The sequence below is a fragment of the Sturnus vulgaris genome, chromosome 10, assembly GCF_052056855.1.
Source record: "Sturnus vulgaris isolate bStuVul1 chromosome 10, bStuVul1.hap1, whole genome shotgun sequence".
Classification (NCBI taxonomy): Eukaryota; Metazoa; Chordata; class Aves; order Passeriformes; family Sturnidae; genus Sturnus; species Sturnus vulgaris.
The window spans coordinates 16,408,988-16,423,727 of record NC_142252.1 but is presented as its reverse complement, the minus strand read 5'-3'; the positions used below and the strand labels follow the sequence as shown (position 1 = coordinate 16,423,727).

At 40.8% G+C, this 14,740-nt stretch overlaps 1 protein-coding gene across 2 annotated transcripts in view; it reads right to left on the bottom strand.

Moving 5' to 3' along the window:
* Positions 1-14,740, bottom strand: part of DIS3L2 (DIS3 like 3'-5' exoribonuclease 2) — a 179,678-nt gene that overhangs the window by 141,670 nt on the left and 23,268 nt on the right. For both annotated transcript variants that reach the window (XR_015805587.1, XM_014871617.2), the window contains exons 5-6: positions 13,967-14,020; positions 9,740-9,841 (exon numbers count right to left, since the gene is read on the bottom strand). Coding sequence is in view for 1 of the 2 variants with exons in the window: in XM_014871617.2 (XP_014727103.2) it covers positions 9,740-9,841; positions 13,967-14,020 (156 nt within the window). In the remaining variant the exon portion in view is untranslated. The remainder of the gene's footprint in view (positions 1-9,739; positions 9,842-13,966; positions 14,021-14,740) is intronic.

The following is a 14,740-nucleotide window of genomic DNA, read 5'->3' as shown; positions in this document are numbered from 1 at the left end:
CTGCCACCACACCTAGCCTTTGGGCTCCGTTATATCAGCACTGATAGGAGTCCCCCATGGGAAAGTAGGATAGTGGGACTGATGTCAGGTACCATGAAGAGCATTTTCCTTTTCTGCTTCAAAACTTTTGAACCTTACAGAAGGGGAGCCATCCGCTTCTATGCTTTTTTTTTAACTCCGACAAACGAATTTTAACAATGCATATCCTGCCAGGAAATGTTACTATGCATTAGTGATACAGCATTAGATAAAAAGGTAAATTAAGTTTCCAAGACACAAATCTCAGCTGATAAACATATTGCATCCACAGCTCAACAACTGTGCAAAGAGAAAAAGGAATAAAGCATTTTAGATAAAGCTTCAGGAATGGGGGGGGAGGGAGAAACAGGAAAAGTAGATAAAGTAATGCCATCCTGTAAAAATACTGCTCAGACTATGCATGAAGCACAGCTATGAAATTAAACCAGATTAAATTAATGGCCATCCATTAACCTTGGGTATGTCTACACAGTACAACACAGACCTGAAGAGGACCTTAGGCACCAGGTGTCTTGCCAACAGAGCACTCACTCATGGCACCAGCTCTCTGCTCAACTGGATAAATAAACTAGAGCCAGACGAGCCATTTATTCTCCTCCACTGGTGATGCTGCCCAGCTCTGCAGTCCAGGAGGCAGCAACTCTGCTCCCAGCCAGGTGACACAGCCCAGCACAGTCACCAGAAAGGAGCGCTGGGACATTCCCTCTGGCTGCTGCTCTAATATGGAGATACTGCAAGGAAGATGCCTCTCTAACACCAGCAAGCCAGCTGTACATTTAAGGGACAGCTGCAAGACAAAGGCTGAGGAGAAAGGCATTGCAAAATGCCTTTGCAGTTGCCAGACTGCTCTGTCTAGAGCACAAGCCTAAAGGTCAGAGTAAGAAAGAGAATGTTCAAATGGGCAGAGAGTTGCTCCCAAGGCAGTCGGGCTGTGCAGGACATTGGCCCCATAGGACTGTCAAACACAGCTGGGCTATGCCCAGATCTGCTGTTCACAGACCCTTTAGAGGGGATGCTTGTCAATGGATAGGCTCCCAGACTCACATCAAAGGCTACAAGCTACAAGTCCAAACCTAAGTCAGACCATCACAGCAGTTGTAGTTACTGCAAGAGGCTACAGCTGCAAACTTGATCTTCACAGAATAATAAAACAACACCCTAGGCATCAAAAGAGGTGATAAAACCTGGAGGAAATTTACTTTACTGCAAAAAAAAATTCAAGGAGTGCACAGAGGTGAGTTACCTAGCTACTGTCCTTGAGACTTTTACCAGAACTCCCCACGCCCTGAACAGTCATTAGGTCAGGAAGAAAAAGAAGCTGCTGAAATATTCCTTCCACTTCACACAAGTCCTTTGGACTTTCCCCAGACAGCACCAACCTGGCAAACATTACACCATGAGGGATTTAAATAGATCACAAGAAGAGAGATGCCAGTTTCTATAGAGCTTGCCAGCAAAACTAACCCATGCTCATTCCAACAAACAAGCCAAAAGCAAGGAGACTGAGAAGAAAAGGACATCCTGGCAGCTAATTAGTGAAAGCATTACAGTCAGGACTTCCAAGCACCAACAAGAACTAAGCAGGATATACAACTTTATGCAGGATTTTTTCAGACAGAACAGAGAATGTGTCTGGGGAATTCTTCGCCACTCACTTTTTTCAACCAAAATACACAAGCACTAATTAGATCATGCCAAGCCTTCATTTTCACACTTCCAAAGCTGCTCAATTAAAAGTATGTGTTTTGGCACTGCTCTCTGTTTCAAAACAATTTAGACAAAGCTAAAAACAAAAATGCTTCAACCCCAGGAGGTGACACAGCTGAAGATGGATGAATCAATAGCATACTGGAAACCTAAAAAACTCGTAACCAACACAAATAGACCTACTTTCATGAAGCAGATATTGCCTGATAGGACAGAACACAGAAAACAAAAATAAACCAACAATGAGAAAGAAATAAAAATAGTGAGAAAGTAACTCTTTTTCAGCAGAGTTGGTAGATGAGACTTCTCGTGTTAGCAGTGTTAAGAAAACTGCTATTGATGCACATAAGTCACTGACCACCTTGCACTGCATGACAGTGACTCATTCCCAGTTCTTGTCATGTGCACAGCAGTTAGGACATAAGCTTCAGAAATTTGAGGAGAAGGGATCCCCCTCATAGCAAGTAACATCACAAAGCCAGGCCAGGAGAGAGTGGGAGGCCAGGAGAACTCCTCAACCTGGCTGCACTTCACCTCATCTGGAGGAAGACACAGGAACAGCATCTTAGAGAAGGCACAACCATTCCAGCTCTCTGAAGCAGTAGCATGCTGACTCAAAACCTGTCTATTAGATTACAGATACCTTTATCTTAGATGATTACAAATTACCAACAACAAATTTAATGCATCCCATCCCTGATGACAAATATCCTTCTTATCTCCAAGAATCATGTGGTCATAAATGAGGTCCCACATCCTACCCCAAAGAACCTGTTGTAGAAAAGTCCCCGTCACTCCTCCAGCTGCTGCAATTCTTCATTTACATAAATCACCTCTATTTTAGATTCCTTGTCCCTCTGATTTATGTCCTTAAGAAAAATAAACAGGAGTTAAGGAAACAAGGGTAAAGAGTTAATAAGCCAACCTCAGTAGCTTTGACCACATGTAAATACTGCAGCCAAATGCTGTTTCTCTGACAGCCAATAACAAGAGCAAACATGCAAATAGATATGCAGCACTTTTCCTATTCTTCAGAACTTAGGGATACAATCCAAAACCACATCACCTCAGGACTTAAAGATCATCGGGTTTTTAGTGTCGTAGCAGCTCTTCATTTCACCAGCTATTAAGCTGAACTAGGAATACAGTCTCCTTAAAAAAAAACAGAGTATGACATTCACTGTACCAGGTTTAGGCCAGATGAGACTTTTAGTATCAGTACAGTTGATTTAAAGTTATTGCTAATTATGCAGATCAGAAAGAAACCCAGACTACAGAAAATCTGGACAGTCTCTGAAGAAAGCGTTTATGAAAAGTTAAATGAGTTTAATGTGCATGACCTTCTAAAAACCAATCCCATCAGCAACAGGTATCCTGACTTTTATAAGGTGCAGGCTCCAAATACTCATGTGATATCATCAAATAAGTCTCCAAACTGGCAAAAAACAAACAGTTCTAAGAAATACTAATTCCACAGGAACCAAGAACTAAGAAAAGTCCAAAATGATAGTGGTTATATAAGAGATTGGATTAAGAATAATCTACTGTGATATGTGCATATTTACAGAAGACTTGGAAGAACAGAGTTTAAAACAATCACTTAAAGAAAAGTTAGTTGTTAAAGGAAACAATTTGCTGTACTAGATTATATTTACGTGACCAAGAAAAAAGTAGTGAGCAGGAGCAGACATCAGGTATTAAATGTTGGCTTGACTCCTCTTCTAAAGTAAGATCAGATGCTCCAAGAGCACTTGCCTCAATGCAAGATGAAGCTCTTTGAGCAACACACAGTGAAATTTAGCAGTATCTCACATAGCCTGAAATCACCCCCATCTGCTATTATTACACTGGGGATGTAACAACTGACCACATGTCATGAATGATTATTTAATGTTTAATTGTTCACCTAAGAGTAACATTTTTATCTTATTCTGTGCCTGTGCAGCCAAACCACAGCTGCAATGTGACTCTGTCTGCACTGGTAGGACAGGATGCAGACAGTCAATAAAAAGAAGTTTGTCTTCCTACCTAACCAAACAATTTGCCTTTTTATATCACTCTTACTCAGCACAGAAGGAGGAAGAATAAAAAGAATATTAGAATGTTCAAAAACTCTATATTGTACCTTTCTTGTGATTTTATTATTCAGGATCCTGGTTTTGGCTTTACCATCAGACAGACAGAGGCAGGAAAGGCCCTTCTCAGGAAGACAAGGTTGCTTGCAACATCCAAAAGGCTGATGTTTCTGCCTCCTTGTTTTCCACATGCAGGGGGGGTAAGGGCTGAATGCAGCACTGGGTCATGGCAATCTCACAGAATGCAGATCATTATTGTGATTATATCATTATACACCATAAAAAAAGCATGCCAGTGCTTGCTATTAAAACTGACTGTGTTAAGATGCTGGTTGATTCACTTCAAGTGATATTTGATTAACAAAACGTGCTAACGACATCTGTGAGAAAGCAACTGCAATGCCACATATGTCTCAGTGAGCAGCACTTCCTATTATCTATTTTCTGCTTGCAATCTATTGCATGGCTACTCCATGTCCAGCCAGTCTGCTGCTAAGCAAAGCCTGGGAAGACCCATGCCAGCTCACAGCAAAGGCCCAGCAGGCCCAGCAGTGTGGAACAACATGTGGCCAGCCAAAGAATGGCACAATTAGAAAGTTAGCATGTAATGAAGCTTTTCCAGATTCCACCAATTTGTGGTTTGGGGATTTGCCAAGATGGGGAGGGATATGCACGCACTTGTGTGTGACCATCAACTTACAGCCCTCACTGTAAAGGCTACAGCAAAACAGATTTAAAAACCAAAACAACTGCCTTTCCTCCCTTACAGCATCCATCAACCTTTCAGATTTGCTAGAGCTCTGCTTTTCTGGACATCTTCCTAGCTGGCTTCTTAGGCTTCCCACTTTACTCCTGAATATCATGAATTACACTTGAATGTTTTTAGTGTGCCAGAACACTTACTATTTCAATAATGACTTCTCCAGAACTGTTTTTTTTTTATTATTACAAATGTAATGTTTCCAAACAACATTCTTGATTGTTAGACTCAAACAGTGTTGCTGTGATAACCCTCTAAGAACCTCATCTCCTCCTGAGTTACTGTTATCCTTACATTAGATGCAAGATTTTGAGAAGAAACTCAACTCTCAGAAGAATTTGGTTGAAATGAATTATTGTTCAGAAAGGCAAATCCAAAACTAGCATCCCCTCTGGACAACTAATGCTTCATAGGTTTTCACCAACAGTGGGAGGCAGTCACTTGCCAGGATACGTAGCTCTGTTCAAACTATACGTGGTGATATTTGTGATGACTGCTTAAATCAAATTGTTCCTTCTTCACATTTGTTTGTAATTATGCCAACAACAGTCACAGCTGGGAAAAGTGAATTGTACTTTATGTCTTCTGTACAGAAAGTGTTTAAATATTTATCTGTGATGTATGGCTCAGAAGAGGCAGCTTGAAGATCTCCTGCTGCACTGTATTGCATCTGACAGCTCAGTGTTGAACCGAACATGTGCTTTCATGAGCTATGAAGCATTACAATTTCTATCACTGTTGGACACTTGGTGACTAAAATGTTGGACCCATTATCCCATTATCCAACAACACACACTGGACTTAATGAACAGCTCTATACCCTTGGCCTTAGAGACCTTCTGTCAAGATCAAAAGAACAAGAAATTGTGCAAAGAAGTACTGTAAGCTGATAAGGAAATTATTCATAAAATAACAACAACAACAATAGAGGCACTGATTTGCACTAATTTCTGATAAACTGGCAGGTTAATTAGGAATTATTTTATCTACATATACAGTGTATTTTATGCAAAATTGGAGACCTCACTGGCATATTGTAGCAAGCAACAGGGATTTAGACCCCAAAATTCTTTTTTGTAAGTTTTGGGCAGCACCAAGTCCTTGTCTGGGTACTATTTTCAGACTAAGACTAAAATTTCAGCTGTAGCGTGCAATACATGAGATGGTTGTCATGAAAAACATTCCACATTATAAACTACTACTCTAAAAGCACCAGGGATTGGGCCAGGAATCCAAGCCCCAAGTGATATCAAATGACTTATTATGCTATTTCCCTCCACCAAAGAAATTACATCTTGCAAGAAAAACCAAAACAGATACCTGAAATTAAACAAATTCTGTCTGGCAATTAAGCAGGCGGCAAAAGAGCAAAAAGAGGCTGTGAGGAAAAACAGGTTAGGCTTATCCTCTATACTGACACACTGCTTCCCTCCTTGATGAGCCTACAAAATATTGCTGTAATCATAATATCAACATTTTCTTTGACTTCCAGTAATTATACCACTGAGTAATTGAAGCTTCTGAAATTGATGTAAGCACAACTCCATAAAATATAGTAGGAACCTAGGAGTGGAAGTTTAAGCAGTGAAAATGAATCAAAAAATGAAGTACCATTTTTCTTCTTTATCAGAGTAATTGACAAGGAGGTAAATCCTGTCACTGGCTATCTTTTATTGTGACGTTCTTCCAGAAGATAAAGGCACAGACTCAGGGAAGCCCTACTGCCTGAAGTCGGGAGACAGTCTTGCAAACTGCAACGATACTCTGACTTCATTTGCTAAGAGTAGGTTAAGTACCTGGAAAAACAGCCTAAGTCAAATACCTTACTTTGCAAAAGCTAAATATTTGAAAGTTACCATAGCACCTCGATATTCCCAAGATGTAACACAAGAGGACAGGAGAGGAACTTCTGAAACGCAGCCTCCAAATGCGGTCACCGCAACACACACCACTCAAGTCTGGCAGGAAGCTGATGGCCACCTCCTTCAGGAGAGCAAGATAACAAATTTCAGGGACAAAAAGTCTCTCCTTCAGGTCTGTGGTGCCACACTGAAATTTTTGGCTCTTGATCAGAACTAATGGTAAGCAGAGAATTATGAACTGACAAACTGATCATCGCTGAAGAGCGGGCAGCTCTCCCAGCAGACACGTGAACAAACAGAGCTTTAACACCAGACAGAATGAGCACAGGGAGGACCACGGTAGCTCATCCAAGCAATTGATGCACATGCTGGGAAGGACATGATGTTGAGAAATTCAAGCCTGATAAATTTCCCATCACTGAGCCAAGAAGTAGAAGGCTGGAGAGAGAAAATATTGCTGTCTTTCTCAAGAAGGTATTACATAAATTATAATCACACATTCAGCGTATTTCACCATCCCCTTACATTTCACTGTGGCATTTATACCTGTGTGTAGGGTATCACCATTATAGCTCAGTGAGACACAGTATAAACCTGAAGAAACTGTTCTCCAGCTGGTGTCTCTTCCCTCACAGGCACTTCACCTGCAATGATAACCAACTCACCAGGGACAGGGCAGCTCCTAATTTTTCTCAGCAATTCCAAACACACAGGTTTCTCTATCCAAAATCCATGGTTTGTTACCAGTCACAGATTTTCCCTTTTCCTCCCATTTACACATATAAATTGAACCAAGGTGCCAGCTAAGTCTTGCCTTTTCTGGAACACAGCAATACACTGTGACTGTGGGAGAAGATCCACGGAACCTGCACAGGAAGATCTTCCCCCAGAGCATCCAGAGGCCATCCAGGGTGCTGGAAACCCAGAAGGCACACTGCTGAAACAACAGCCTTATCTTGTGCAAGAAACTGGTACAACAGCAAAAAACCCAGCTCAATTCTCAGTGGAGCACAGGGTAATGTGTTGGAATAGAAAACCATAAAAATAATCAGCACACACATCTCAATCCTAACAAACCAATATGTACAGAGCCTGTAAAGCCTCCTCTGAGAGCATCAGTTATACCATATATCTGATTTACATTTTTCAGAGAAATAACTGAAGCTCTTCAGCTTGCTCCAAAGGCCCAGCAGGAGGGAGAAAACCCTCAATACACCTAAGTGGCAGCTTTGCAGCAGTATGAGACTAAACAAATGGAAAAACCTAAAATAAGTTGAGACAGTTTATCATTAATCAGTATATGAATTACTTGGCAAAAGGCAATATCTTTCAGTGCAACTTAGTGGCACCTTTCCCAAAGAACTAATACAAACATGAGCACATAGCAAGAGATTTGGGGAGCAGGGGAAAAGGGATGTCATCACTGATTGAGTTGCTGATGGCAAGAAACAAAAAATGAGACTACACAGGGCAGCACCTGTGTGGCTGAAAAACATGACTGGCATGCTCCAGCTACTTCATTTGGCAAGGTTGAATTCACCACAGAAGAATCATAATCATATTACAAAACACTCAAGTATTTTGAATGGCTTCCTTGCAGTCAGATACCACTTCTCTAACAATTGTATTTATTCATGCATTTTCCCAGGACAGGGATAACACTCTGAATCCTTCCTCTTGTGTTCATAAAAGATCATTACTATTGAACATATGAAGGTATGAGAATAGAAGATAGAGGGAGAGGCATTATCTTTCTTTAGAGACAGATATAAAAGGAAAACTGCAGACCAAGCTTCCAGCTCAGGCAACCTCTATCAAGCCTACAAAGAAGCCCTTGTGCTGGCAGGTCCTGGCAAAGGATCTAAGCATCCAAACTATTCCATTTTTCCATCTATATGGAATGGTTTAATACAAAAGATAACTTGCATATATGGACTTGGTGATCAAAACACATAGTTATCAACATAGTTTTAGTGAACACTGACTTGAAGTCTTGAATAACTATTGAAGAAATTTGGCTTTGACCCTCAAAACTGGTTCTCAGAGGTTACCAAGATAGCAGCAGACCTCTTTCTTTTATTTGTATATTGATATACCTTAATACCTTAGATCCCACTTATGACTGCTTTTTGTATTAGGTTTAGTTTTGTACTTACATGTATCAATACTTGGGTAATTCCCTCATTTTATGCATACTTGAAAGGAAGAGACAAGTTCTAATATGTTTCAAACCATCATTTCAATGGTTATTAGATTTAAACGAATAGATAGAAGGTTTAGCAAATGACCAGAATAAACACCTTGCATTTCAAGTCTAAGAACATATTGCTTCAAACAAAGACAGGTAGAGAAGGCAGCTAGACTGAGTAAAAAGCACCAGGCCAAAGTAGTTCAGACCAGTCCCCACTCTGCTGGAAACATCCTGACTATTACTTTTGTCTGAAAGATCTACAACAGTCTTTAAACTCTCAAGAAGGTTTCAAAAACCATGTTTGGAAAACAATTTGTGGGGGTTCTGTCATGCTTATATGTGAAAACCCAAGTTAAAATTGCCAAGTGTAGCTTCCATCTCTCAGCAGCTATAGAAAAGGATTGAAAACTGCCCTTGCATAGTAGTGTTAAAAGATAAACCTGCAGACAAAATTATGTAGATATTTGAAAGGACAAAGTTTGATTAGGGAAAGAAATTTCATCAGTAGGGAAAAAAAATATAAGCCCAGACAGTGATCTTAGTGAAATCCTCAGACATGAAAATGAAAGCAATTGTCCCACATTTGTATTGCTCCAGTCATTTCACACATGCTTCATTCATGTAAAGAAGGGTATTACCACAATATCTGGAGCTGTGACAAGATAAGCTTTTCATGGACTGAGGACTCAATAATCAGAGAGAGTTAATCATAACTAAAGCTTTGTGAACACTTGTCAAATACATGAGCAATTGCAAACACCTACACAGCGCTATCCAAAACATCACAGCATGAAGACAGCCAAATAGCAGATACCAGAAGTCACCTCTGACAACTGTGCTCAGAACCAGTCTCATTATCAGACTTTCCCATACAGTGATAATGAAGGCCATTCCATGCAAAGAATGAGGTTTCAACGCCTCAGGTATCACTTCTTCCAAACATTGTAATGAATAAAGTCTTCTAATGAACAGCAGCATAAACTCAATTTAGCTAATCTGATTTGTAGCAAATTCTCTGTTCTCTGTCTCAGGCCCTACAAGTTCAGTGATGAAAATTGTAATAAGCTCTTTCTCTCAAATCACAGCAAGAATATACTGAACTGACCTTCCATTGATCTCTGGGAAGCAGTTTCACCACCACGATGTCACCGTTCAGGGCTCTGTTGCGAGCAACCACTCCATCAATGAAGATATCACGACTTCCATCCTAGTCAAAGAGGAAGAAAAGTAAGTGCCAGACCAAAACATACTTAAATCATGGATGTTACAAGGTTTAGAACACTGCCATCAAGAAAGACACACACCCTGGTGAGGCAAATATCCTGTAGCTGTGCACAGGAACAAAATGGATTCACCATATGCCCTTTAACACACAGGATCTTTTAGCAAATGAGCACCCTTGTATGGATGTGCCAGTTCAGTAGCTCCACACTGCTTACACAAGACACAGTCAAGTCCTCAAGATGTGCTGTCTCAGTTCCTCTACAGTTACTCTTTGAACAGGTAGAGAGTGTTCTACCGTCACAGCTCTTGACACATTAATTTCCCACCTCTAGCATTCAAAGCCAGTGCTCAGAACAGACAAGTGCTCAGAACTGCTCACAAGACAGTCTCTGCAAAGTGCTCCATGCAGAGGTCCAGCTGCTCTCCTTGGTGAGCTGGGAAAGCAGGGACATGCAGCTCCTGGATCAGCAGGGCACTCTGTGAAGGTGGTCTGGATTGTGGAGAGGGATGCAGTCTCTTGTTTTTCAAATGAGTTAACACAATATATTCTGCATTTGGCACAACTAATGTTAGAAGACACCCCAAATAATGACAACCACAGATGCCAACTGCAAGCCAGGAGATCTTTTACTGAACAGACATGTCAGGACACCTTCTCTGAATACTCTGGGTTAGCATCCTTGCACAAGAGTCTCTACTAATTGCACACACTATGATTATCCACCCTAGACATGTTTGGCATTCAGTTACCCTAGATTTAGTTTGGGAGATTTTCTTCATGGGGTGAACAAAGCTTCCTCAAGATGCCAACACAAAGATTTTAGTTTTTACAGGATTGCCGGTTTTGTCCTTTTTTTTTTTTTTTTCTGCTTTTGATCATCATTGACCATGCTCTTGCTGCTTTCATTTGTATTTTCACATAATTCAGTACACAAAAAAATCCATGTGTCTGTTTACAGTGCAATGAATATGTCAAACAATGTGAGCACTTAGTATCAATATGACCAGTTTAAATGGTTTTTCTGAAGAGAGTTATCTTTGCATAGTTTTGAGGTAGAAAAAAGGAGCCTGAGTTTCTTCAGATTAGTACTTCATTGTCTTTCAAAGAAAAAAACCAGCCTCACAAGATTTAAAGTCTTAATCGCAACTTCAGCTGTTTCTCAGACACTCCTGAGTCTCATATGCGTGAATAAATCCAATCAGAACTACCAGCACATTCAGTGTCCAAGAAAAACTTCTTTTATAACCTGAAAACATTAAGCCCAAATATCACATAAGTATCTTACTCTGCTTAGATACCAAAACAATAAAAGGAAGAACCCTGCCATGATGTGAAACTAAGGCCGTCCTCCAAGAGACCAAATTACTCTTAGAAAGAAAAGCAGCAGCAGCAGCTCAACAGCTGTGTGAAAGCTGCCTCCCATGACAAGATGCAGAAAAATTGCAAAGCCTCTTGGACCAACATAATTCAAATTGGAAACCGTTCTTTAAAAAAAGCCAGATTTTTTACACATGGTCTTATTCCCTACTTCTCCCCACCCTTTCCCTTCAGCTCCAACTCTTTACCTAAATCCATCATATATATAAAAATAAAATGTTCAAAGCCACTTTCTAAGGCAAATTCTTGGTTTGGGCTAGGGTCTTTTTTTTGTCTGTACCTGTAGCTGCTCTGTGCTGCAGGACACAGGAATTACTATTCACAGCAATTTGCTCTACACTTTTTTTCCTTTTCTCTTGTGTCCATGAAAATACAAGACGTTTTCTTCCAATCCCTGTAAAGGTGCCTGATGTGTCACACCATCTGGTTAATGCTGCATCTCCACACCCTTGCAAGCGTCTTATCTTTAATTGCACCCACACACTCTCTTTCCAAACAATATATATATAATCACACACACAAATTTACATATGTGTATGCACACCTATTTTACAGCAGTAAATTTCAACATCTGCAACAAAGCTGTAATCAGAAAAATGCCATCAGTTTTGGTTTTCCCTCCAAAAAGAAACATTTCTATATCTTGAGCTTCAGGCTCACAATTTTTGGGTGAACTTACTCGCTTCCAAGAAAATTTGTGCATCCCACTTTTCCTCTGCACAGCTGACACTTCAGATTACTAATGCAATTAAAATGGCACTGAATCACAACAGAACACAATCACTTGCAAAGTCTCAGCTGTCCCTGGGGTGCATCTACTCTACTGGCCACAATGGCCTCAAGACTTTCATAGCCCCCTCCAGGGAGCACAGGGCTTTCTCTGGAAATATCTCCAGCAGTGCTCCCTCTCCCACTCTGATGAGATCTGCAGTATTTCCATCTGCTCTGGAAGTCTCTCCCTCAAGCACAGCACAGCTCCAGTCACTGTCATTCATTCTCAGCAGCACCATCCTTCACACTGACACTTCAAACCACACCACCCTGTGCAGGGAACACATGAGATGTGAGGCACAGATTTAAATTCTTGGGGTCTGTTCTCTGGGTAGCTTCAGGCAAAAAGCCCTGGGCCTTCCCCTCAACTCTCCATGCAACAATGAGATGAGCAGACAGAGCACATGTGCAGGAAGAAACACATAGGGACTTCTGGTGTCATAAGGTGAACAGCTGTTGCACTGAACTCGATGAAGCCATGGCCAAGTCATAGCTGAAGTGAAAGGGGTACAGTGCCCTCATCAACAGCAGAAAGAAAGGCTGATTTTTCACAGCTGCAGCTCTTGCAGCATCTGGCAATGATGGGAAGTGCTGCAGAACACCAAGGCTGCAACCCCTCCATTATGGCAAATAATGTTGCACAAAGGATAAGCTTCCCAAAGCAACTGTCTTAAAGGACTGTGCCTACACAAGCCAGTCATTTTCATCCACGTGTTGACTCTGCTGGTTCTGGTATTTACCTCCATAAAGGGCAGAAAAGTAAAAAGATAGCTGAGATAACCACCTCTGCTAGCCCTCCTTAATGTATGCATTCCTGCACACAGAACAGGCACAAGGCAACAGCTGGACACCAGAGGGGCGATTAGGGGTAAAGCCTCACATCCAAATAACTCATGAGAGTAGCTGAACTTCTCTCTTAACCTTGCATTTTGTAAATTCAGAGAATATATTTAACAGCTTACAACTTACCACACCTACAAGGACACCTGGCAAAAGAAGGATCAAAGTTCCTTTCACTTACACACTTCCCTCCTGATGTACCAGAGAGCTGCTCTGTACTTCTTCCTCTAGTTAATGTCAGTGTATTCTGTGCAGCCCCAACCTCTTCCCACTCCTGCAATGCCAACCTGCTCTAAAAAAGCTCCAAGACATTGCCCCAAATCAATAACATGAACTGAAAAACACCATGAATTTGAAGGCTTTCCCAAGCCCCAAAACAATAGTGCTGTCAGTAGCAGGGAGAACAACATAATCAGTGCTTCACTGTCTCAAGGCAGGCTCTGCCTTCTCAACCCCAAACCAGCAAAACATTTAACTATAAAACTCTCTCATTAACAGCAACACTTCGACCAAGTCAGTTCCAGATAAAAAGCTTTGGCTGTGCCAGCTGTGAGGTCACCTTCCCGACTGGAAGGCCCTGAAATTGCAAGAGTCCTTCTTTTCTGTCAAAATAAGGAAAGAAGAGAGAAGTGCAAGCCAGTCCCATGTGACAGAAGCACATCCCAAGCCAACCAAGATACAGCCCACGCCAAAGCGGGCACATGAAAAGGAATCACGTATATTATTTCTGGAATGACTTTTCAAATTAGCTCATGCAGCAGATCGAAAATGGAGAGCATATTTGTTTAGGGAAGATTAACTTAAATCAGTGGAAAATCTATAAAACCTCTGCAGCCATAAACCAAGGGTTTCTGATTACGCTATCTGGTGGTCCTCAAACCTGACTTCAGCTGGCCTCTGTGGGACCCTGCAGTATCCCCAACTTCAGCACAAGCAAAGCGTTTCTTTGAGGTATGAGAAAAGAGGATTTGGTTGGGAATATTTGATAAATAAGAAAATCCAGATTGTGTTCATTTATTCCAACTCATTCACCTCTGAGTGACCTTCTGTGCACAGCATAACTCCTATCTTAATGCACCTTTACTTATGAACTTTAAAGCATTATAAAATTACACTTACTGGAGATGGAATGAAGGCTTCATGGTACTTCTTAGGATTTATTCTCAAGGGTCCCTTAAAAAAAAGAAAAGAAGGAGAAAGATTATGCCTGAATCTTATTAATTTTATTTAACACCAGTTAAATTAGAGAGCTGTGGGTAATATATCTACAGTGAAACATGAGAGATACATCTAAATTTCCATTATACATTTCAAGTCTTGACAACTTCGCATCCAAGCAATTTCAAGCCAAAAGGCAGTTTCATGATAGGCTTAAGTTGATCTACTGCAGTCTGTCATCAAAGAGATGTTGAATCATTAGTTGTTGCTGCTACTGGGTGAACTGAGGATCCAAGTTCTCCTGCTCCTTTCACACATTTTCTGCTGAGCATCCACCAACTTCGTTAACAATTGGATAATAGAAACAATTTGGCTTGCTCTGTCTCGGAAAAGGAGAATGTTGGGTTTGCTTATTTTGGAGGATGCAAGGAAAGAGGAAAAGAAAAGCTGAGCTTGCATGGCAGCAGGTATCATTCTTATGGGGCTCTGGCTGCTTAGGCTGTTCCTGCAAACAGACAGCAGCAGTAACTCTGTGATAATAAAGTACATTTCCAAAAAAGAATTAAAAGGATTTTCCAAAAATAAACATTTAAAGTCTACAGGATTAAATTCTGTTTAAACATACTTAAAGGCAAACTATCTTAAATACATTAGAAAATTCCATGGTCTATCTATTTCTGCTGCGTTATCTGCCAACTTAAAGGCCAAGTCACCTGCAACAAATTCATATCAACC